This window comes from Aquila chrysaetos, chromosome 1 (assembly GCF_900496995.4).
Source record: "Aquila chrysaetos chrysaetos chromosome 1, bAquChr1.4, whole genome shotgun sequence".
NCBI lineage: Eukaryota > Metazoa > Chordata > Aves > Accipitriformes > Accipitridae > Aquila > Aquila chrysaetos.
This window is the reverse complement of record NC_044004.1, coordinates 82,342,046-82,366,038: the sequence shown is the minus strand read 5'-3', so window position 1 is coordinate 82,366,038 and position 23,993 is coordinate 82,342,046. Positions and strand designations below refer to the sequence as shown.

Here is a 23,993-nt window from a genome sequence, read left to right as displayed (position 1 = left end):
TACCCGTTTCCCCTATATTGGTAAAAGAAGCCTGAGCTTCGCTTTAGCTGAATGCAAACTGAAATTGGGTTTGTGAAGGAGAGAAAATTTTGTAAGCATGTAGAGGTGCTCCTCCCTTCCCTTCCCAAAGTGGCTGTATGAAAGGGACACCACTGTTAATTTTAAGCCTGCCCTTTTTATACAGAGCTGTATATAGCAGTGCTGATAACACAAATAAATTTTGTGGCTTTCGCTTCCAGTTAGATATGGAACACTTTCACATCTAAGAAGGACTGACAAGGTTTTATTTACTGCTTCACAACAGTCATTCATAGGCTGTGGTTTCTCCTCTGATGTGTTTGGGTGAAAAACACTGGAGAGAGGTGAACTGGGGGTTTGGTGGCATTTGTGGTGTACTGAGCTGTAGTCAGGAAACCTCACCTTGCCAGTGTCCAAGCCAACATTCAGTCTGTGACCCAAGGCCAGCAGAATGGGACACAGGTTTGACAGGGTGGTCTTACAGTCATGTAACCAGCACGATTCAGTGGGCTGCACTTGATGTGGCCAGTGGAAGCCTGTCGTTTTCTCCTGAACCTGATCATTTCATATTCCAAAGCAGATAAATTAGTTGCCTGTATCCTTAATTTAGCTTGTTCTCTCCATATTTTGTTCATGATTATGAAATGAGCTGAACGCTTTTCATACCGAGCTGAACTATTTAATTCAGTGACTTCCTGTAGCTGTTAATTCCGCAGGATTAAGGTTCATGAACACATGCAAGTTAATGGCCTTTGTGCAGTTAAGTCTGTTCGTGCAGCACCATAATTCCTGTAACACACTGCCTGCCTTTGGGTAATGATAATCTTGTGATGGAAGGATCTGAACATTTTTAGACAGATTTAAAACAAAAGAGAAAGCTTTGGTTCCTCTGTGTTCTAATGGAACGGCTAAGGCATTTTCAGGATTTCTTTTAAAAGCAAATCCAGTCCAGACTATACCAGAAAACTACATAGGCAATGAATTATATCTTCATCCAGGGAGTTTTTGATCAAATCAGATTTTCCTTTATCTCTTCGTAGTTGCTGTAGGTCAAAAAAGAAACTCCTCCACCTGTGAGCATTGAGGTTGTGCATCTGCAGGGGACAGAGTGCACTAAAAACACTGCCACTTTCCTGGACAGCCTGAAGGTGGGGATAAGCTCATAGTTTTATGAAGGAAGAGGAGTTTGTCTCTTCATAGGTTTATAAGCCCCTTTGGATGCTCCAGAAAGGACTTAACAGAGGTGGACCTGTATAGAGCGCTCTTCTGTTGAGCATGATAGTACCCAGCTTCTGCGTTACACATCTGGTAATGATGAGCTGAAAGTGAGTTTTAGGTGGCCTGTAAGACTTTAGCAAATTTTACTTATTATCAACCTTTACTGTCCTCTGTAATTGCCTCCCAAATAGTCCCTATTTTGTACAAGTTTGAGAGACTTGGTAAAAGTTCAGCCCATCCATCCTTTGTCAGTTTTAGGTCTAGGAAGCATTTAAATTCAAAAACTCTCTTATGTTTAACTATAGCAAAGTGAATTCTCTTTCAATGTATTTTTGGGTGAATCTTCCCATGTCTCTGGCCTTGATGCTCATGGTCTAATGTGTTTATTGAGGTGCTGGAGGACCGTGTGACAGTGATTGAGCCCCATCACCTCTCCTTTGTAGACCCGGAGATTCCCAGTGAGAAAATCCTGTTCAACGTGACTGTCCCTCTCCTTCCTGGCCAAGGCAAGTGTACCTATTCAGAACATGGCAGCTTGCTGCTGAATTAATTGCCACGCTTCCTAAGCACATCTAATTTTTCCCTCAGAGTATCATTCTGTGGAGGCATCTGTCAATCTGTTTGGCCTCCTTCGTTAGCTTTCAAACACCCTGTTTGGCCTCCTTCATTAGCTTTCAAACACCCTGTTTCTCAGCCTGATTTCTTTGGCTTGTTTAGGAGTAAGCCAGAGAGCTCAGACAGTTTTCTTACTATTGTCTGAAAGCATGGCCTTCTGCTTTCCACCTCTCTAATGAGAGGTATTTGAAGAAATGACTAAGTGAGGAATCTTTGCTTAATTTCTCATGTCCCCAGAACCCATCCTCGATGCAGTCTCAGCCATCTGACTCATTCAGGAACCACTGAAGATGTAAAAAGAAGTACCTGGGGACAGAAAAAGAAGCTGTAGCCTTTCGTATCTTGTTTTAAAAATAAAATGGATTCCTCCCGTTAATACTGAGCTCTCTGCCTCCGTAGGTATCGTGGAGCATAGAGACAGGCCTCTCTCCCCAGTCAGGTATTTCACCCAAGCAGATATAAACCATGGCAAGATTGCTTATCGTCCGCCGACTGCAGCTCCTCACTTGAGAGAGATCATTGCGTTCTCCTTTGCAGGTAAGGAAGTAAATGTTCTTTGTAGCGCTGTGTCAGACTGGTAGAGGTAGGTGGACTGCTGGTCTTCCTCCAGTCCTGGAATGACTTCATGGTTACGTCCATGCTTGCGAGGGCATGAGGCTTGAACGATACAAAGGTAGTAGGAATCTGCCTTGGAGGAGTGTATCAAGAGCTCATCCGTTTCCTGTGACTTCAGCGAGGTTTTCCCCTGTGGTTTGGTGTAGCAACATTCAGTGAATTATGGGGATATGGCAGTGTTCGCTGCAGCACTTAGCATTGCCAACACTAGTGCTGGATGCTGTGCTGGGCAAATTGCTGCTCTGCTGTGTGGTTAGGAACTGTTGCCCCTCCCATGCTTGAGATCTTTGATGCACTGGGGGTTTAGTCCTTGAGATAGAGACTACAATTGGTGAGTATGAACTGAATCAATTTAGCCACGATATTAGAAGATTTCTACCATCAGAGGAATAACAATCTGGAGCAGGAGGTAGAGGGGCAAAACCAGGACAAACTTCAAGCGTTTTTGACTGTTTGATGCACAGGATTCTGTGATGAAGTGACAGTACGTGGTAGATGCAGTTCTGTGCATCACTGTACCCTCCGCTGACATCAAGAGTTGTACCCTCCACTGACAAGTTTCACAGTTTGGAGGAGGGGGTAGCATGTTATCTCTCATTGCCTGAAGTGAAGGCAAGGAAAGAGTGCTTTCCTTCGTGAGGAAAGAGTCCAGTCTGGTTGAATGTCAGCACTTTCTTTCTCCAAAAATTGTTCAAATCCACATCAGTATGTGCTTTCCTGTCCTGACCACCATTACTCTGTGCTTGTGTTTGGCCCCTCAGGTCTCCCAGAGTCAGTGAACTTCCGATTCACAGGTATGTGAACCATTTGCTCTTTCCTGGCCAGAGCAGTTTTTATCCTTGTGCCCTTCACGTTGCTCATTATTCCTTGGCCTTTCTTCTGCTGCAAAGCACACCTATGGGCACTCAGTAGGAATTTCTGGAAATGCACGTGCCTGGGGAAGATTAATTCATCTGTATCTCAACAGTGTTTTATAGAAGCTAAGCTGTGGATTGGTAGAGACATTTTTTTCCACTAGTTGCCTGGAATCTGACCTAAAAGCCTGATTCATTCCCATTTTCCCCCAATGTGAACAAAGACATGAGAGTTTTATGCTGTTTCTTTTTTTTAATATAGCATGGAAACATTTCCGCAATTAAATTGCTACTGATAAGCTGCTTGCTTGTTTTCCCTTTCCGTGTGCTTTCTAGCACAGGTATGAAAGTGATCCACCAGCAAGAAGTCCACGTTCTGACTTATGAGTGCACCTGATAGATATATGGAAGATAGTATGTAGACATGCACACACACAGACTTTTAGAAGTTACATTTGTCTTGCTAGGAGCTGAGTTAGGGGAAAAGATAAATACTCTTGGCAGGTGTGAATTGTGTGTGTATGTCCATAGACAAAGGTGTAGATTGACAAGGTGGGAGAGAAGTCAGCAATGTGGGGTGGCGTTTTTGTACAGAAAGGTGAATTTCCCAGGTGAGTCCCTGAAAATACGTCCCTACACTCAGGTGTGATTTTTGTCTGTGTCTAGTGTCTGACGGCGAACACACAACCCCGGAGATGGTGTTTGTCATTCATTTGCTTTCTGCGGAGCAGCAGCCTCCAGTCTTCCAGATCACAGCTCCGTTCCTGGAGGTCAGCCAAGGGGGCAAAGCCACCATTGGTGAGTAGGGTGGAAGGGATGGGGTGCAGAGCTCAGCCTGAGGCACCGCGTTTACTGCCAGGAGGCCACACGGATGGAGCAGGGGAGAGTTTTGGTCTCACTCACCTCTGTCCATTTAGCTAAGGAGCTGTGGTTGTGCAGGTGCAGAAGCAACCACCGAGAAAACTGTGCAGTGGTGCCTCAGAAAGGTGCCTGGGGATATGGCAGTACTTCTCCAGTTTATGGCAGGTCCATTCGTTGGCTGAGGCAGGCGAGAGCAGGATCAGGGACCTGCTGCTCCTCTACTTTTTCCCTCTTAGGCTGCGCTGCAATTGCTGAACTATTAGTTACTGGTGTGATCTGGTACACTGGGTTGTTTAGGATAAGCCACTTTCTGCTTGTGTTACGAGGTTCTCTGGGGTTTTTGTAGATATCCCCCTGCTATATGAACATGTGCACATCTCATAAGCTGAGGGTTTGCTTAGCTGTCATTTGTGAGCCATACTGGCAGTAAGTTCTCTGATACAACCTCTGATCTGAGCATCATCAGGGGACAAACTATTTCCGTGAAACCAGCAAGCTCTTGAGCTAGAGCAGCTCCAGAATTATTTTACTTTTTACATGCTGACTGAATTACAGTTTTTTGACTCCATTCACAAAGGCACATCACAAAACCTACGGGATATTCCCAGAGTAGCTTCTGAGGATGCTGAAGCTGTGCTCTCTTCCCTTGGCACAGGGATCCAGTTAGCCGTGAGCGACACGGATACAGCTCCTGAGGGTCTTTTCTTTGAGCTGGTGAAACCTCCCCATCATGGCATTGTGCTCAAGTACAGCGCAGGCATGCAGGAGCGCATGAGAGCAGGTGAGTTGAGCAGAAGTCTTCCTTGGCGCAGGAGAGGGGTCAGTGTGTGCCTGTCCACACGGCTGGTTTAGTTGACCAGAAGGAGGCAGATGCCTCTGTCACACACACGTGTGTGAATTTTCTGTCTGGAAGTGTGTGACTGCAGGAGAGAGTGCCTGAAAGATGTTCTCCCATTTGTTGTTTACTTCCTGGCTGAGTCAGCGCATTTCCTGTACCGATTATGTGTGGACTAGTTGACAGTCACTCTGTTGTGATAACTGTAACCAGCTGCTAATCAAAAGGGATGTTTTGGTTTACATCCTAAGTTGTATCTGAAGTAATTTAGTAAAGTAACGTAGCGAACGTTTCTACTGAAGTCCTGTTGTGATGCAGCACTCGAAAGGCCCTGTGGAGTTTTGCCATTGATTTTGGTGACAGCGGTTTCCAGTGTGTGATCAGATGAACAAATATTATCTGTAGGACAGTAGTGCAAGCAGAAGGTGTGGAGGAGGAAGCCTTATCTAGCTATGACAGGCATGAGGTTAGAAAGCAGCTGGGAAGAAAGGAGGATCTGTGCACTCCTTGGGAATCAAGAAGAGTTGCTGTGTCTGTGAAACTGTGAAGGTTACAGCTTTTCCTCTGCCCTGCATATATACTAGCTCCTTAATAAATGTCTTCATAACTCACATCCCTGTAAGGATGGTATTAAATGCCAGTTTAGTACATGATTAAGTCTTTTGCTAAATTGGGGCCTTAGGTCATTTGAATTGGATTGGTGCTCTGAACAGAGTCTTTCTGACTTGTGCATTTTCTTTTTGGGAAGGTGACACCTTCACCTATGAGGATGTCACTCGAAATGCTCTGCAGTATGTGCATGATGGTTCAGCAACAGCAGACGACAGCATGGAAATCTCTGTCACTGACGGTGTCACTACAGTGACCACAGTGCTGAGGGTGGAAGTGTCTCTGATGGATAACAACGGTCCGCAGCTGGCCCCGGGCTGCTTGTTGGCAATCACCGTGGCTAGTAAAAGCTCTGTGACTCTCTCTCGACTGCACCTCGCTTATATCGTAAGCTTTCATCTATTTCTAAACCCAGTGAATGCTGCCAGCTTCCCTTTCCTTATCCCCCCACGGACCCTTGGCCGCACATACCTCTCTGCCATCAGTGTGGATTCTTGGTAGAGAGCTCGAGTTTTGACTGTGTCCTGACTACTGCTGCCAAAAAGGGGATAATAGACTCTTTCATCAGACAAGGTTTTAAGGCTATCCGTGTTTGACTGTAACAGAGGTGAACAGCCATGCTAAACATGAGAACTGAGTTAATCCCAGATTTTTGTATCAAACAGACTTGCTAATAAAGCACGTGGACTTGCTAAGAGATAATCCCCTGAAAATTTCAGCCCTCCTACCCCCCTTCCAAAATTGCCAGGTTCTTTTTCGGGACATATTTGAAGGGGAGAGGTTTAAGCAACCCAAGATGCTGCACTCCTTGGTAGTTTGGAGTTGGTCCCAGGGGTTGTGTGTTGTACAAGAGTTATCCTGCTGGTGAAATTCAGAAGAAAGGTGGTTTAGTCCCTGCAAGTGATTTAGCAGCAAACGCACTAGCAGTGGATTTCAGGTATGCAGATACGCTCCCCTTAGGGAGGAGAGATTGCAGTGCACGTGTGAGGCTGGAGATACCTAAAGTAGTGGCTGTCAGAGAGATGATTAGAGAACTACAGGGGGTGAGGTAGGATAAGAAGGCAGATGAATGTTTTTTCCAAGGGATCAGTCTGGTTACAAGTCTGGGGTCTGTCCTGTTCTATTCTTAAGGAGGAAGGCTGACAAGGATGCTGTTCAGGTTTAATCTGAGTAAGAGAATAGTTAGGGAAAAGAGGATTTCATTCCTGACCCATATGCTGAGGATATGATGATTTCTGCTTTGGATCTTGTCTTTCAAGCAACCAGCAAAAACTTTTAGAAGAAAGATGACATCTAAGTTCTGATATCATAGAGGTGGTGGTACTTAATGTAGTTAAAAAGAGCCAAAATCGGCTTTTAATTTAATGTGAGTCTGGCTTTTGCAGCATTGCCCCACATTAACCTTTGTTTTACTAAGAACTGAACTTAGCTCTGTGTCTCTGTCTGAAGCTGCGGTGGGCAACAGTTACTCCCTGTGCCAGCCAGCTGTTGGCTGAATTTTGGCTCCCTTTATCTGTGAGGAAAAAGTCAGGAAGAGTACATTACATAAATGGTCCAGTCCACTAGGAGTGCAAAGTAATTAAAAAATACCAGGTTTATGTCTAGGAGATTGTGTTGATGAGATACAAGGACACAAAGAAAACCTCTCTGAGCTGAGAGAAAATTAAAATACATTTTGTGGTAGATTCTGAAAATGTCAACCCACTCGACTCTGTTCTCATCAACAGAGCTTCATTTAATATTCATCAGCTGTGGGTCTGACCCAGCTAGCTTGATGTATTTCCCTATAAAACATTTTATTCCTCCTTCCATTTTTAGTGGACGGAAACAAAAGCTAATCTTGTCTTGTTTTGATTTGGTTTGTTTCTTCATGTTTAGGACAACAATTCTCCTGACTCGGAGATAAGAATCCAGTTAATATCTCTGCCTGCATATGGCACCCTCTTACGGATGTCAGGCTCTCATGATGAAGAGCTTTCCAAGGTTTATAATTTCACCATGGAAGACATCAACAGCCAGAGGATCAGGTATCAAAGAGCTATTCTCCTTCAAGCCATGCCAGTTAAAAGCTCGGTGGGCTTTCCGCAGGGATCTCTGGGCTATATTATGTTAGTACAACGTGTCAAAGATTTTTTTTCTTTTCTTGGCTCTTGTATCCTATGAGATTATGAATGAGACCATTTCCTGTGTGCGGAATTAGGTGTTTATGCATGTCTGAAATGTCAGTAGTTGGTGTAGCTTCAAATTACAGGTGTTTCTTCTGTGTCCACAATGTCATGGTGATACTTTAGGTAGGCAACACCTAGAACAGTGATTTAAAAGAACTCAGGGAATGAATGTGAAGGAGAGTTGGGAACTGAAATACCACCTCTCTTTCACAAGGTGTGCATTCACCTCTAAATGCAGGGATGAGATCTATTTGCCTGACTGTCAGTGAGACTCCCTGACCCAGACTGTGTTCTCACTTTCACAGCTACTCCACCACGTTTGAGACCAGCAATCAGCCAGTTACGGACATCTTCCACTTCACTGTTTTTGATGCTGATAACAACCGGCTTGACAGACAGATGTTCACCATCACTATCACGTCTGCCCAGACAGCGCCATCGCTCATTGCTTTTGCTGACCATATCACTGTAAGTGGCTACCCAGGATACTAGGAACAGTGACAAGAATGCCTTAGATGTGAGGAATTGAATGGTTTTCCTGGACTGAGGGGAAATCACTGAAGAAACGTGGTGTTGCACATGCTATCCTGTGAGTGCAAAGGGTTAACAAATTACTTGGAGGCCAGAGGAGGCTGACAGTACGGCTGCATCCCTGAACCTCATCTGCTTACATCTGTTCTAGTCAGGAGCTGGGTTCTCCCTAGGGTGTCCCATTGATATCAGTGGAACAAGTCTGACTTATCCTTGTTTAATATTGCGTCCTTTATTTCACCAGCTTGTGTGTAAAAGATGAGCAGAAGAGAAGTCTGAAAGCATCTGGTGCTTTGGACTGATACACAGCATTTCAGACTCCTTATCAAAGCCTTCTGAAGTCATCTCCCTCCTTTCCAGCTTTGCATTCCCCCTCACTTGCCTTCAAAAGGCTCCGCTCAACAAGAAATGCAGATCTTGCCTTCCAAGAGGTCAGCATGACTCTGCCAGTTCTCTTCTTGCCCGGATAAAGCACTCACAGGCTCCTTCTGGGGGCCAGGCAGGCTTTGTTCTTCCCATCCCACCTCACCTCCCAGCTGATTTCATGCTTCACGGATCTAGGGGAGGATGGGACAGGACTTCAGAGACCAGGCAAGCCTCTTCCACAGAGGCAGACTTGTTCAGTAACAATTCGTGTGTTGCGGTGTGTTGTGTCCATTGGCGGTAGTTTTGTCATATGCTTTTGCTTTCCAGGTGGATGAGGGGGGCAGGGTCCCACTGCTGGCTCATCACCACTTAGCTGCTGGTTATGGTACTGCTGCCAAGGAAGACCTGAGGGTCATAGTTCTCACTCTACCTATGTATGGCTACATTGAAAACACTAAGACAGGTAAACTGCTTGGTTATCTCTTCTTCCTCCTGGCTGATGAAAGGGAACGTAGGAATTGCCATGCTGGAGCACACTCTAATCTGTCTCACCACAGCTCCTCGGTGCAGTGCTGGTTGGCATCAGTTGATCATAAAGAGCTCGTAAGGTCAGCGTTACGAGATAATCTGTCTCAGGGGAGCATTTCCTGCTAATTCTCATTTGTTGGAGACTGGTCTGTGTTGTGAGACTGGGGCATTAAGAGCCTTTTCAAGCCCATGTGTTGTATTTTCATCATGCTTTATTTTGGCTGGCCTTGTTACACAGAACAAACTTTGCTAAATTCCTCTAAATGTCCCAGCGAGCTTTAAGGCTGAGAGAGCCGTGGCAGAGCATGGCTGGTAACGTTCTCTTATCTCGTTGTATTGTCAAGAAAAGGTAGGATTTATACCATATTGTCCAGAGGTGTTCATCCAGGAAACTTGTCTGCTTAATCCTGCGTGTGGTCCCAGGAGTGGCATATATCATTTTACTTAAATCATAACTTGCCTTTGTAAAATATCACCACGGGTTGGGCAGTGTAGTACTTGTTACAACAGTGATTGCCTTTCTTCTGGAGAGCACAGGTTGCTAACCATTAGACATCATTCCTCCTAATTGTGTCCTATGAAGGAACTCCAGTTTGTGCCATTTTGGTAATGGTGAGCCTCTCTCCTTGAACAGGCAACAGCTGGGTGATTTTCTTGGGTGTGAGACTTAGTTTTGCAAGGTGAAGCTTGATGTACAGTTTGTGTTGAGGCCAGAGATGGCACATTAGCCCTTGTTTCATCTCTGAAGAAAGCCTAAGTAATTCCAGGATGTGGGATTGCTTGTACTACGCATAAAACTGCAGCTTCCCTAATCTCTACTCTAATGCAGCAGATGCTGCTTTCTACAAAGGTCACAAGATGTGTGAAACCCATGTTGTAGGAATGAACATCCTTCTGCACCCTTCACAATGTGCCATTCTTCTCCTAATCCTGCTGCTTTTATTTGTAGTTTACCAGTGAATTGAACATCCTTTCACTAGCGGTATTCTGGCTTGCAGGTGAGAGTTATGGCCCACAGAGTGAGTCTGCTGCAACTGCAGATGCATCCTTTTCCCTTCAAGATGTTCTAGAGAACAGCATTTACTACTTCCAGAGCGTCCATGAAAGCATCGAGCCAACAAGTGATGTTTTCAGCTTTTATGTGAGCGATGGCTTCAGCCAATCTGAGGTGCAGAGCATTAACATCACAATTCAGGTACACCTGTGCTCTCTGGCTGCAAGAGCCCTCTCCTTTCACGTAGACCCATGGCTTTTAAAGTGCAAACTTTGCTCACTCCTTTGTAATACGTGGGAAGGGGATTAAAGGGAGTTTCCTTCCTCCTATCTGTTTCCTTCCCCTGGTACAGGCACATAATTTGCCTGTGACACCAGAGAACAGTTGTGCACTGCAACCTCTTCCTCGGGGCTTATTTCTCTGGTGTCTCCTCCCTCTTAGAAGCGGCCGTGATGCTGGCTAGATTTGGAGAGGCTGGTCTAGCCCATTAATGGATATCAGCACCAGTACTGTCATTTGGGAGCTTGTATTTCATTCAGGTGGGCAGCAGTCTTTTCCCCTTGGCCATTTCCCTTTTTTGACTGTATGCCTTTGGGACCTGTGCAGCGGCAGAACGATGAGCCCCCAAAGATGGTGCTGGAGCCTGTCAGAGTGCACGAGGGCTCAGGTGTGGTCGTTACCGAGGCCTTCCTCAACCTGCAGGACTTGGACACCCAGAACAGTGAGCTTGTCATCATGGTTACCAAAAGTCCTGAACATGGTAAGTCCTGACAAGCTGGGGCGGGGAGAGAGAGAGAGAATGTCTTTGTGTGTCTGTGTGCCTTTGTATCTGTGTGTGTGTAACAGCCCCTGATGCGAGAGAGGAGCCTGGCATATTTGTATAAAGCACATTTAGTCTGTGTTTGGACCACCAGCCACAGGGGGATTGTGCTTCAGACTAGACCTATTCTTTGAGAGCTGTCCCTCGCTATTTGTGGTAGAGGGGAAAGGGGGGCTGCACGCATTTCCCTGGGAAGTTCCCTTTTGTGTTACCCCATTTCCTGTTGCGGGGTTCAGTTCCAAAAAGCTGAGCAACTAGCATCTATTTGCGGTGATAAAGCAAGGTAGGGTGTCACGTGAAGACTAGTGCCATGTTAAACTAGTGAGGGCTGTGCACCCTTTTTCAGATCTCATGTACGTAGCCACATTCTTGCCAGTTTTGGCAATAAGCAAATAACTTCCTTCAGTTTTTCCGGTAAGGCTATGTCCTCCTCTGTGCATCCCAGTTAGAGCTGGCACGCAAAGAGTCCCCAGCAGGCTGTCTTCTCCCCGTAATTTTCATCCATCTGTCATTTGTCAGGTCATCTCCGTAGGAGGCAGACTGCTGCAGAGCCCCCGGAGCATGGAAATGTGCTGTCCATGGGCTCGTCCTTCACTTACCAGGACATTTTGGATGAGCTGATCGTTTATACTCAGAGCGGTGCAGCAGCACAGACAGACGAGTTTGGCTTCTCCATCACGGATGGTCTCTACACGCAGACGGGGAGGCTGGAGCTCTTCGTGGAGCTGCCGAAGAAGCAACCACCCACGTTAGCTGTCAACAGGGGCCTGCAGCTCCCAGTTGGTACGGGGAGAGGGAGGATAATGGTATTGCTTGGTATTGCTGTATGGTCCAGTCTAAACCAGTCACTTAGCTGGATTGGCTGAAGCTGTTTGTGGACTTTCTTTCTCTGGTCCAGGCTCTGCAGCATACCTCACAGATCAGCACTTGAAAGCAGCAGCTATTTATTCAGACGACACAACGATTAGATTTGTCATGAAGAGGGATCCCAGCGTGGGCCATCTGCAGTTGACCAAAATTGATAATCCAGTCCAGATCTCTGTCGAAGGACCTCTCAAAAGTTTCACCCAGGCTGATATAAATAAAGGTGAGACTGCTCAATTTTAGATAATCTTGGCAAGTAATATGTGGCCGTTTTAGGTAGTCCTGCGAGGAGCAGGGAGTTGGACTCGATTATCCTTATGGGTCCCTTCCAACTTGAGATATTCTGTGATTCCATGATCTTTATGAGAGGGGGAGGATGACTTGAAGCAGGGAAGGGAGAGGGAAAGAAGTACGATAAGATTGTTATGTTAGAACAGAAACACGTATCGTTAAGCAAGTGTTAAAAAGTCTCTCTCAGCAGGAGAAAAAGAATAACGAGAAAAAGTAATGAAACCCAAATCCAGGAGCTCTGTCAAGCTCCAAGTCCCTCGGCTTATACTGCCAGCCTGGTTCCAAACTAAGAATTAAATGACGCAGCCTGTAATAAACCACCTCTTTTCTCTTGTCCCTCTCTCTAGGGCAAGTGGTGTACAGTCACAAGAAAGGGGATCCTGCTGGAAATTTCCCATTCACCTTTGATGTGATCGATGCAGATGGCAACAAACTGACGGACCAGGTTTTTTATATTAGTGTATTAGGTAAAAGATAGTGCTGAAGTTGTGTTTTCTTTGCTGCAGAGCTGAGGCCTTCATAGATTCCCATCCCGCATGTACTGCAAGTTAAGATGTCATTCTTGAGATGCAGTTTTTATTTGCTGTTAATTCAAAGGCCTTTGAAGTTTGGGGCATGGGGAGAGTTCGCAGATGTAAGGATTTGTTCTTTGGCTTCTGACAAACTCACTGAAGAAGGTAGAAAAATTCCCCTTAATATCTTTATACTGTCTAGACTGTCTTTAAGACATTATAGTGTTACCGTGCCCTCGATTAATGCCGAGGCCAAGTACCTGTTTCGGAATTAGCAGTCTGGGAGGTGTTTGTGTGTATGTTGTCTCTTGCTTGAGCCCGAGTACCCGATTTGAATAAAACCAAGGAAAGGAGGGTGACTGTCTCCTAACTCAGCTTTGTATTTCACCCTTTCAGAGGACGGATTTCCCCCCTCCATCATCGCTAACGAAGGGCTGGTCTTGGATGAGAATTCGGCAAAGACGATCACGACCCTCCAGCTCTCTGCCACTGACCAGGACAGTGAGCCAACCCAGCTCCAGTACAAGCTCACCAAGCAGCCACAGCTGGGGCACCTGGAGCACGCAGCCTCCCCAGGTTAGCAGGACAGTATTTTACTCAGTTCGGTACTCCTAGCAGCAAAGCACTGGAGGACTTTTGAGCCCTAAAGAGTCGCTGCAGGAAAAATGTGCTTGGAGGCAGCAGCACAGAATTATGTTTCCCGTTAGAAATCAAATGGTCGTTAGCCCAGAGAGTTGGAGAATAGGGTGAGTGGAGGCAAGGCAGCCCAATAATCACAGATGAGGATTTTTTCAGCCTCTGGGTGAGTTTATGCCCCATGGTAACCTTGCCTGGTGGACTTTGCAGATCAGTCCAGCTTGCCACTGTGTGCTTCTCCTCTTTCAGGACCTATTGCTGCATCTGCATGACAGGCAAACCTTCAGCCTTTTCTGTGACCACATATAGTACAACGCCCCGAAGAATTCATCCCCTAATGTCCATGGTAATAGAGCCCACCTTGGTAAACAGACAACCTGCTTTCTGTCCCCCTCTTGGCCAGTATGTCCCTTGATCCCTAAAAACCAGCCTCTTTTCCCACCTGTACTTTGGAGAGACGAAGGGAACTAACCGCTGAGTTAGTTTAAAAGGAAGCTACGTTGTGCTGTGATGGATATGCTGGATAATGAATTCTGGTAGTTCATGGAGGGGGGATTGGTCAGTCCTGTGAAACTCAGAAAATAATTACCTGCAAATGTGATCTGAATTTTAGAGTTGCCTTCCATGCCGACTGACAGTATGAGTGTCCTACCCCTCTCTGATGAATTAGTCTAAATCTATGCTGTCATATAATATGCTCTTCTGATTTAGATTATACTCATCTAAGATTATATTTCTTCTTAGAATTAGATTTCTCATTAGCATGAGATTAAAGTGGAAATATCTGCTGTGTGTTTTCAAGATGCAGACAGTCCCTGTATAGCTCAGTTTTAGTGTGTGGTTCGCCTCATCTTCTCACAGTGTAAGATGTCCTCTGGCAAACATGTTGAAAGGGTAGGAATAATGAATGAAAGTTATAATAAGCAAACGCCCTGCTGAGAGAAAATTAAAAACTTGCAATATTTTTGTCTAAATTGCAAACTAAACAGTGAATCTTGTGCTTTGGAGACCTGAAAGAGCTGGATTAAGGATTTTATTCCTCCTGTTATTTAAAATGTGATGATTCTGATTTCTATGCTTTTTCATGTCTGTGATGGACTAGGAAAGATAACAGAGTCACACACTGGGAAAGAGATGTTCTCACAATTTAAATGACCTAAACCTAAGGAGAGAGTACTGGAGTGTTCAAAAGAGAGCACAAACCTTTAAAGCTAATGAGCTCTGAGGAAACCTTGGCTAATCATCCAGTTTTGACTCATTTATTTATATCGGATCCTGGTATCTTTTGTAGTGTGGCCAATACCTGTCAGTAGCCATTTAGTGTGCCAAACTGGTGAAAAACTTTTTGTGGGGGTTTTTGTTGTTGCAGTAAACCTGTCAAATGCAGCAGTGATACTTAAAGGTTCAAGTGCTTTTTAAAATGCTTTTCGGGTACCTTTCTGTGTCTGTGTCACACCAATGGCCTGTAAAGATGTCACTATAAGTCAGTGTTGAAAATGGGACTTAATCTGTTCTAAATGCAGGGGTACAAGGAGGGGAAAAGAGAGCAGAGACTTTGAAGGCATTTTTGAAAACTGCTGTGTGGCTAGGAAACCTTTTGCTCATACTCAGTGATGCCCTGGTTAGATCAGTCCTGCACAGCAGTGAAAATCAAAGTGTTACATCTACCATTTTCCCACAGCTTCTTTCTTGTCCTCTGCCCTGAGAGGCCCATCCTCAAGAGGGTGTCCAGACAGTGTGAGGTGCCACCATAAAATTGTAAGTCTGGGAAGAAGTCTATACTTCTTTTTGCAGAAGGGGTGCCACTACATTAATTTAAAAGTTGTTGAGCAGAGTTTCTAGGAGGCTCCGTGCCAGCTAAATCCCTGGCTCAGCTGAGGTTTATGGTACAGCCTGAATTGGAGCAGGACAAGCTAAGACTGAATGCTTATGGCTAGATAAGTCCAGCTCCCTATATTTTTCCCTGCCTCGCTCTTTCTATTGCACATTTTCCCCTATTGTTCTTTTTCTAGGGACAAGAATTAGCTCCTTCAGCCAGGCAGACTTGGCCTCTCGCAGCATCCAGTATGTCCACACCAGTGATGCTGAAAAGCATAAGGATGCGTTCACTTTTTCTGTGTCTGATGGAACAAATGAAGTAAGTCCCAGCACGTTTTTTTGAGTCAGAGCAGGCTATTGATTCTGTAGGATGGGATGGGAGTCAGTTTTTCTCTTGCACGCTTGCGAGAGACAGACGTAGCAAAGGAAATGAAACAAGCCACACATGGGCTTGTCATTTGGCAACGGTGGGTGCTCTTACTTCCCCTGCTGTGAGAGATCTTAAGGACCACAGGGAAGGGAATGAGCCCTGTGAAGGTAAGGGGGAGCCACCTGCGGTGGAGCTTCATGACACTGGTTTACCAAGATTTCAGGGTCTGGTTTTCACCTCCTTACCAATTGCTCCTGGAGCTCAGCTTTGATCCCGTGCACTGACAACATACACAGAAGCGCAGTTAGACCCTTGAGAAATGTCTCCTTCCTACTTTCTGAAAGAGAAAAATCATAGCTGCAAGTAGAGGGAGAGGGACAAAGAAGAAGGAGGGAGGGAAAAGTGGATGTCCATAAATATCACAGAAAGAGGGAGAATAAAGTAGTGGGGAGGGATAGAAGAGGTCATGCTCATATGATCTGAGCTTAGAAGCTCATATTTACTCACTAGACAAGGCCAAAATGAAGTGACCCAAACTCTGGATCACCGTTGTCTCCTTAAAGTGTTACTGTTTCAATGGAGTTGCACTCTTGGTAGACTGAATTCATCAAGAGAGGCTTTTCCTCCTGTTCCAGGTGAGCCAGTCTTTTGACATCACCATAAAGCCTGTGGATGACTCCTTACCCGTAGTGCAAAGCCTCGGGATGACAGTTCAGGAAGGGGTGAGAAAAACCATCACAGAGTTTGAGCTGAAAGCAACAGATGCTGACACAGAGGTAAGGCAGGACTCCCCCTCGCCTCTTCCCTCCCCTTTCGTGCTGCACATCTGGGCTATCAGAAAAATGGGCTTGTGTTCAAAGAGACAGAGATTATAGCGAGTGTCATCTCTCGCTGTGATCATACCCTGTCTGATCACAACATCAGACAAACGGCTTGTGGGAGGCCCAGTTTGTATATAAATAGATGAATGAGTGTTTCAGCAAAGCAAATCCCTGGCTTGAGAAATGGCTTCATCTGGGATGTCTCTCAGACACATAAGCAACAAACCTGCATGGAAAACATTTAGAAGTTGTGATCAGAGGTAATCCTTGCCCTGTCCCACCTTCTCTCTGAACATTGTGGATTTGAACTGAGCTTATGCCTAGCCTTGGCACGGAGTTTATGCCTAGCACAGATAAAAATGACATTTCCTCTTCCTCCTCCTGGGTCTGGCTGGAGACTAAGCGGTCTCATGTTGGCTCTACCTCACTGCGCTGCCATTTCCCAGCAGCAAGATTGCTCCTGGCTGCCTGTTATTGCCCGAGCCAAAGATCCTGCCCCAAAGGTTATCGCTGCTTCCACCCTGACAGAAGTGACAAGGGGCACGTTGCTTAGAATGGCTGCAGAATGGGGGACTGCTCTTGTGTTCAGGGAGTTGTCACAAGGGTGGGAGGCTTCTCAGACCAGCCAAACCAGTAGTTGGCTGTGATGCGTCTAGCCTAGGTCTCCTTGATTGGGGTTGTTCTGTAGATAGCCAGCCTGGGAGAGGGATAAAGACAGGGCAGGGCTCGGGGTGAATCAATTCAGTGTGCGGTGCTGCATTTCAGCCACTGGTTGGAAACACTGTGCTAGGAAAGCTGTCCTGGCACAGAGTCACTCTCCAGGCATCTTGAGCTGGAAGGACATGCCTGTCCTGGTCCTGGGGTCATGTCATCAGCTTTGCCACTCCTGTCTTTCTGGTGCAGGTTGAGTCAATTATGTTCACAGTCGTGCAGCCCCCCCGGTATGGCCTGATCGAACGCACCAGCAACGGGCAGCGTTACCACCAAGCTACCACCTTCACGATGGACGACATCTACCAGAACCGCATCAGCTACAGTCATGATGGCAGCAACTCACTGAAGGATCGCTTCACTTTCACTGTGACTGATGGGACCAATCCCTTTTTCATTATGGAGGATGGGGGGAAGAAGGTAAGGGGAGGAGAAGGGATGTCAGGGAGACCTTCTATAGCTAATAGAAAGCTACTTCCTCTCAGAGAAGGGGAGACTTAGCTGCTGTTGCCCTACTGAAGATAAAGGCTGAGTATTCTCAGTTATGTGATGCCATACGCTTCTTCCCTGGTGTACCAGCCTTTGTGTGTGCAAAGTCGCCCCAGGACCTTGACCCTAACAGAGCTGAAGGGAGCAAAGCTGGTAATATGGTGCATGAGGCCCTGACTCCCAAAGTAACAGCCGTCTCTCTGAACTTTTGTCAGGTTGTGACAGCAGTACCACAGCGCTTCAAAGTGGACATTCTCTCTGTGGATGATGGGACACCCAGGGTTGTCACCAACCTGGGTTTGCAGTGGCTCGAGTACATGGATGGCAAGGTAACTGCCTGCCTGGGTTCAGCTTAGATTGTTTCTGAGGCTGTTCAGGAGAAGGAGCTTCACAGGAGAACCTCCTGATCCTTCAGCAGTTTTATTTCTGCAACAGAGAACAGGTGTTCCTCTGTGCCCATGAAGTGTCTTGGAAAAGGCAGAGGTGTCCAGGGATGCCTGCACTGCAGCTCCATTAGCTAAACCAGGCAACGTGGCTCCAGGGCACTAAATTGCTTCCTGGACCATCTCCTTCCCATACATCAGCCAGACCATCAAGCCTGGCTCTTCTTGGCTCTCGCACAAGCTGTGCAGTGCGATACAGCTCCTGCCCGCTTTCCTGGGCAGACATGTCCTGCCCCTTGTCCCTCCTCCCCAGGGTATATTTTCAGCTTTGCTGATGACGGAGAAGTCTTGATTATGTGCTGCAGCAGCCATGGTAGAGATATATGGCTTTCAGAGAAATCTGGTATAGGGATTTCTTGTTGTGACATGCCTTTGTTTTGCTGAAGTCCAGAAAAAACCCCAGGAAACTCTCTCTCTCATGCTTGTTTTTGAGTACCCAGCATTAGCTGCAAAGAAATACTTCAGTTCTTCCCAGGAAAAAAGGTTGGAAGACACTATAGTAAGAAATTGTATTAAGAAGTGGCTACCTCAGCTCAAATTCCTGACTTCAGAAAAAGCACTCCTGCAGCCTCAGGCACTTCAATTCTCTCTTTTTCTCCTGCTGTTATAGGTGTTCTCTTTTTAAAGAGAAAGCTAAATGTGGTGGAACTGTGGCACATCCGTGGGAGGTCATTTGAAAGAGGACTTACTGCAGGCTCACTAAAGCAGCATGAACTGTCCTGAGTCAATCCTTCAACTTGAGGCTGTTTGCAAATGTTTTTTGCAAAGCCAGGCCTCACCTGAGCATCAGCACAGTTCATGGAGCAGTGGTTTCTAGGTGAAACCAGAAGATTTGTCATAGCTTTTAGCCACAGCTAGATAGGGCTGGGCAGCTTGTTTTGCATTTGCTTTTCTTTGAGCCACAATGTTTTTTTATTAAACAAACCAGATGTGAGGCAGAATTTGAATCCTTCCTGTGCTGTCAAACACCTTGTGGGGCATCTGTTTGTTCAAGGCCGCTCTGTGCTTTTACATCCCCTAGCTTTTCCCTCGTGGAGCACTGTTTGACAGAGGGATGGTTGGGCTTTTTAGATGAACAGTCAATCAGACTTGCACTGCTGGCTCTCCAGAGTTTTACTCCCTTGGTTTGGCTTTCATCCAGGCAACCAATCTAATCACTAAGAAGGAATTACTGACAACAGATCCTGACACAGATGACAAACAGCTGATCTATGAGATAACAACTGGTCCCAGAAATGGTTACGTGGAGAACAAGCTGAAACCAGGGACAACTGTGACCACCTTTACGCAGGGTATGGACTTGGGCTGTATACTGTTGCTTTTTTCCTTCAGCTGCTTCAGTTTGTCAAGATAGCTTTGGGGGGTGTGGGGGGAAGGTGGGAGGGGAGAAGATAAGGGGCAAATCTCAAAAGTGTGTCAAAAGTAAGAATTGAACTTTGCTCTCAATTGCAGAAATCCTAGAATTTCTTATCGATGTCAACATGTATGCTGTAGCACACCCAGGTTCTCCGGACTTCTTAGAGCTGAGATTTGGCTTGGGACAGTAAAAAGGAGTTGTAGGTATTGCATGTGGACCTCATCATCACAAGGTCTGGTAGATGTTTAGCTAGCAGTGCACAGTCAACAACGTGTGGAAAGGTCACTCTTGCAGGACTGAGGGGCCCTCCATTAGGAAGGGGAGTTGAGGGAGTACCTGCTTCCTACACCACTGTGCTCTTTCTGATTGCTGCTCCCTCCAGCTTCCCCCAGGCAGGCTGAGAGGGAGCTCACAGCGCAGCCTTTTTTAGCATTTCTGCTACTGCCGTTCGCAGAGCCTCGCACCGCACTGCATTAGGTCCTGTACAAATGCAGTCAGCAGTTCTGCCTGTCTCTTCTCATCAGGCCCTGCCAGCAATGCCTGGCCTCCCGTGTGCTCAGGGAAAAGAGGGAAAAAAAAAAAGGAGGAGACCTACATTATTTTAGGGCTGAAGCTTGGGAAACATACTGCAGAAGGTCAGAGAGCTCGAACTGTCTCAGCAAGTGAGAAGGAGCCCTGTTAGGACATGCCAGCTTATAGAACAGAGCTGAAATATCTGCTGCCCAAACAAATTCCTATTTCTTGCATTTCATCAAAGCTACTTTAAATTTACCTTACTTTTAAGTATGAGCCACTATGGATAAAGACTAGGCAAGGGAATGTCTTGTCACAGCTTGTAGGCTGGCTTCTACCACAGGTAAGACCAAGGAAGTTAGAAAAGCTGCTACAGCATAAAGGCCGTGTGGAAAACCCGATCCCTGCGGCCGTGCGGATGCACGTCTCTGCACTGCTCATCTATAAAACTGCCGTTGAATTTCTGGGTTGGCTCACTGGATGTCTCCTTCCGGCAGAGGATGTGAACCAGGGCCTCATTCGGTACGTGATGCATGAGGAGAAGGTTCAGGAGACCATGGACAGCTTTCAGTTCCTAGTGAAGGACAGCAAACCCAATGTGGTCAGCGGCAACATCTTCCACGTCCAGTGGTCTCTCATCAGCTTTACATACACCAGGTAAGTGGCATGGGGTTTATGGCACTCTGCTGACAGATGGGGTCTTATCTGGAGGGAGGCAGGTTGAGCTCTGTAATATGTGATTGGACCTACAGCATGGAAATGAAATTCTGGGACAGTTACCATCATTTCTGCCTGTGTTTCCCTGGCACCGCGTCAGGATTGAGGTCTCACTGCTGTGCAGTGTAGCACCACGCGTGGCATTCCTGTTGAATTAACGCTGTTGATTTCTAGACGGGGACGGGGTGGGGGGGCAACAGCAGCCGGTGTGGAAGTGGGAACTTACATGCGTGTCAGTGAGGAGAAGTGCCTGCTGGGTTAAACCACAGAGCAGGGCTGCTGAATAGCTGCCACCTGCCCAAGACCCCGATTATTAGTGTCCCTCGGATTTTCTGTGGAGGCAACAGTCAGCCTGAGTCTGTGGTGCTCAGTAGCAGCGTAAACACATAGGGTTTGCTCCCCAGCCTGTTATTTGTATCTGCTTGATACGTTTCCAGCTACAACGTCAAAGAGAGCGCAGGATCTGTGAGCGTCACTGTGAGGCGGATTGGTAACCTCAACCAGTATGCGATTGTCTTGTGCCGCACAGAGCAGGGAACGGCCACCTCCGGCTCTGGTTCACAGCCGGGAGAGCAGGACTACGTGGAGTACGCAGGGCAGGTAGGTTGGAGACACCAGGAAAGGGAAGGTCTGACCATGTGTGCCATCAAGGCCTGGATGAAAGAACTGATAAACACTGATAAAAACACAACACAGACTGTATTTCCTTTCTAAGACTTTGTGGTTTATTTGCTTCAGAAGAGGGTCTCTCTTTTCATCAGTTTTTTATGTTGGCAGATACACTTTGCAGCAGTGTTCTGGCAGCCCACAAAGGTTACAGGCTTGCCTGAGTAGGAATGTCATTCCTCATCATGCAAAGGGCTAAAACCATGAATGAGACCAGAAGGGGTAGGGGTCTACGCACTGCATTTGCTGCTGCCTTTGACCTCCACTAGCCATTTATCCTTGGTTAAGGTCGGTGTCTGATGCCGCCCGTGCACAGGGTTTGTGACTCAGGCAAGGGTCAGGCAGGAAGAACAGAAAGTTTCAGACCCCAGTCCAAAGAGAGCAGGCCACTTGCTGCTTTCCAGGTGCAGTTTGAGGAGCGGGAGGACACCAAGGCCTGCACCATCATCATTAATGATGACAACGTCTTTGAGAGCACGGAGAGCTTCGCCGTCGAGCTCAGCATGCCAGCCTACGCTCTGCTGGGGAACGTCACCCGGGCCACGGTCACCATCACTGACACAGAGGACGAGCCCACCCTGCAGTTCGACAGGAAGACGTACCATATCAGCGAGAGCGCTGGTTTTCTTTCTGCTCCTGTTGAAAGGAAAGGTGGGTCGTGCCGGGCAGAACGATTTTCTGTGCTGCCGCGGGGCTCTGCGGCACGGGAGGCAAAGCGGCTCTGCAGGCACTGCTGTGGGTAAGATGTGCAGAGTCTAACCCGCACAGCAGAGAGAGTGGATGGGGAGCCCTGGAGACTGTGGCCAACAGTTTTGTTGGGGGACAGAGAGAAGTGAAGCACCTGTAGACAGACTGTGAAGTACGTGTGGCTGCCTAGAGCTTGGATTTTAATTCTGTACTTTCTAGATAATAAAAGCGGTTTAGTGCCTGTATCCTGCAGTCTTTTATCACATGACTAGGATTACCGCAAAGCTGCTGAGGAGTCTTTGCAGTATATACCTTTGCCAGGCTCAGGCAAATGACTGTTTCCTGTTGGCAGGCAAATAACAGTGACACCCCAAAACAAGTGGTGTTCCTTGGGGTTTGCTTGTTTATGATTTTGGGGTGATTCTTTGATTTTTTGAAAGTAGCTTTCTGGCGCAGCTGAAATAACAAGCAACAACACAGGGCAGATGAGTGAGGTTTTTTATTTTTCCCAGCTCTGCTGTAAGATTCACCAGCGCAGTTAAAGCTCCTTACTTTTGGATTCATTTCTCTTCCCAGCATGAGCAGGAGCAAACCCTTGTATTTATTTGCTGCTTCTCTGCAATCTAGATACTGTGTTTTATGTGGACCCTATCACTGTACTGTATATTCTTTAATAGGCAAGTGCCACCCGTTTCCTGATTGTAGTAACCAAGAGTGCAGATTTGGAGTATGCCTGGAAGTCAGACCTAAGCCAGTTTTTATGCAAGTTTAGAGCAGGGGTGGTGTTCTTTTTCACTCCTCACCCTCTTTTCTGAATGCTGCTTTATTAATTAAGTGAATGGTTTCTCCACGAAATAGAGTAAAAGTATTCCCATGGAGTAATGGTTTTTTCCTGTTGCGTCGTAGGGGATACCAGCAGCACTGTGTCTGCCATCTGCTACACTGTCCCCAAATCAGCCAAGGGAAGCAGCCTTTATATGCTGGAATCGGGCTCCGACTTCAAGTCCCGGGGGATGGCGGATGACAGCCGCATTGTTTTTGGTCCGGGCGTCACCATGACGACATGTGACATCACGCTGATCGATGACAGTGAATACGAAGAAGAAGAGGAGTTTGAGATCGTATTGGCCGATGCCTCCGATAACGCACGCATTGGCAGCCGGGCATCAGCCAGCGTCTTCATCGGTGGTCCCAACGATGCCTCTACGGTCTTCCTGGGGAATGCTACGTTTACCGTCAGCGAGGCTGCAGGTGAAGAGTAGCAGGGGGCTCCCCCAGGGCTTCTACACACCGCGTTGGGGTGCTTACCGTGAAAGCATGCTTTCACCAGAAAGAGGTATCAGAAGGAGCGATTTAGGGCACAGCAGCAGAATTGTAAAAGGTCTGCAGAGCGTTTCTGTTCTTCCCTGTGCCCCTGTGGGGAAGGGCTGGGGGTTGTTCTCTGCAATAGCCTGTGCTGGGTACAGGAGCAGTGGTGAAGGGAGAAGGGCATGCTGAAGGGAAAGGAATGGTTTTGTGGTATGTGGCTGCTTTCTCATCTTGGTTCTCTCTCACGTGCAACTGGCGATGCAGGAAACATTGAGATTCCAGTCCTCCGACAGGGACCTGATCTCTCAACCCCCATCTCGGTGTGGTGTGCCACTCGGACGTCAGACCCTCCATCTGCCAGCCCGGGAATTGATTATGTCCCCAGCTCCAGAAAAATAGAGTTCAGGCCAGGCAAGACGGAAGAGGTGAGGAGCCACTTTGACTCCTGATGAGTCTGCTCTGTCTGGTGACACCTCTCTCTTGTTTATGTGCATACTCTGTATTTGCCATTTGCCTGTTTTGAAAATCCTCTCAGGGCCACTTGAGAATTGTTAATTAATCTGCTAGGCAGAGACTCACATCTGATCAGCACTCCAGCCGGAGAAGATTCGGTCAGGCCACCTCTCCCAGGATAAAGATGGCTGCCAATTCTCTGAAATGATATGCCAGATCTATCTAGAACGTTGTTTCCATTGATTAATGAATTCAGAAAAGGCCTGACATAATGACTTTACATTAGACACCCAAATGCAAGTACC

At 46.8% G+C, this 23,993-nt stretch overlaps 1 protein-coding gene across 1 annotated transcript in view; it reads left to right on the top strand.

The window, feature by feature from the left end:
* FRAS1 (Fraser extracellular matrix complex subunit 1) overlaps window positions 1-23,993 on the top strand; it is a 174,007-nt gene that overhangs the window by 133,572 nt on the left and 16,442 nt on the right. The window contains exons 32-56 of the mRNA XM_030022887.2: window positions 1,628-1,742; window positions 2,251-2,388; window positions 3,228-3,260; window positions 3,987-4,118; window positions 4,837-4,962; window positions 5,765-6,012; window positions 7,504-7,652; window positions 8,099-8,261; window positions 9,018-9,153; window positions 10,217-10,413; window positions 10,819-10,972; window positions 11,552-11,815; window positions 11,931-12,119; window positions 12,535-12,654; window positions 13,096-13,275; window positions 15,348-15,472; window positions 16,159-16,299; window positions 17,248-17,475; window positions 17,760-17,873; window positions 19,129-19,279; window positions 20,355-20,514; window positions 21,012-21,174; window positions 21,645-21,891; window positions 22,834-23,178; window positions 23,500-23,660. Coding sequence (XP_029878747.1) covers window positions 1,628-1,742; window positions 2,251-2,388; window positions 3,228-3,260; window positions 3,987-4,118; window positions 4,837-4,962; window positions 5,765-6,012; window positions 7,504-7,652; window positions 8,099-8,261; window positions 9,018-9,153; window positions 10,217-10,413; window positions 10,819-10,972; window positions 11,552-11,815; window positions 11,931-12,119; window positions 12,535-12,654; window positions 13,096-13,275; window positions 15,348-15,472; window positions 16,159-16,299; window positions 17,248-17,475; window positions 17,760-17,873; window positions 19,129-19,279; window positions 20,355-20,514; window positions 21,012-21,174; window positions 21,645-21,891; window positions 22,834-23,178; window positions 23,500-23,660 — 4,179 coding nt within the window. The remainder of the gene's footprint in view (window positions 1-1,627; window positions 1,743-2,250; window positions 2,389-3,227; window positions 3,261-3,986; window positions 4,119-4,836; window positions 4,963-5,764; window positions 6,013-7,503; window positions 7,653-8,098; window positions 8,262-9,017; window positions 9,154-10,216; window positions 10,414-10,818; window positions 10,973-11,551; window positions 11,816-11,930; window positions 12,120-12,534; window positions 12,655-13,095; window positions 13,276-15,347; window positions 15,473-16,158; window positions 16,300-17,247; window positions 17,476-17,759; window positions 17,874-19,128; window positions 19,280-20,354; window positions 20,515-21,011; window positions 21,175-21,644; window positions 21,892-22,833; window positions 23,179-23,499; window positions 23,661-23,993) is intronic.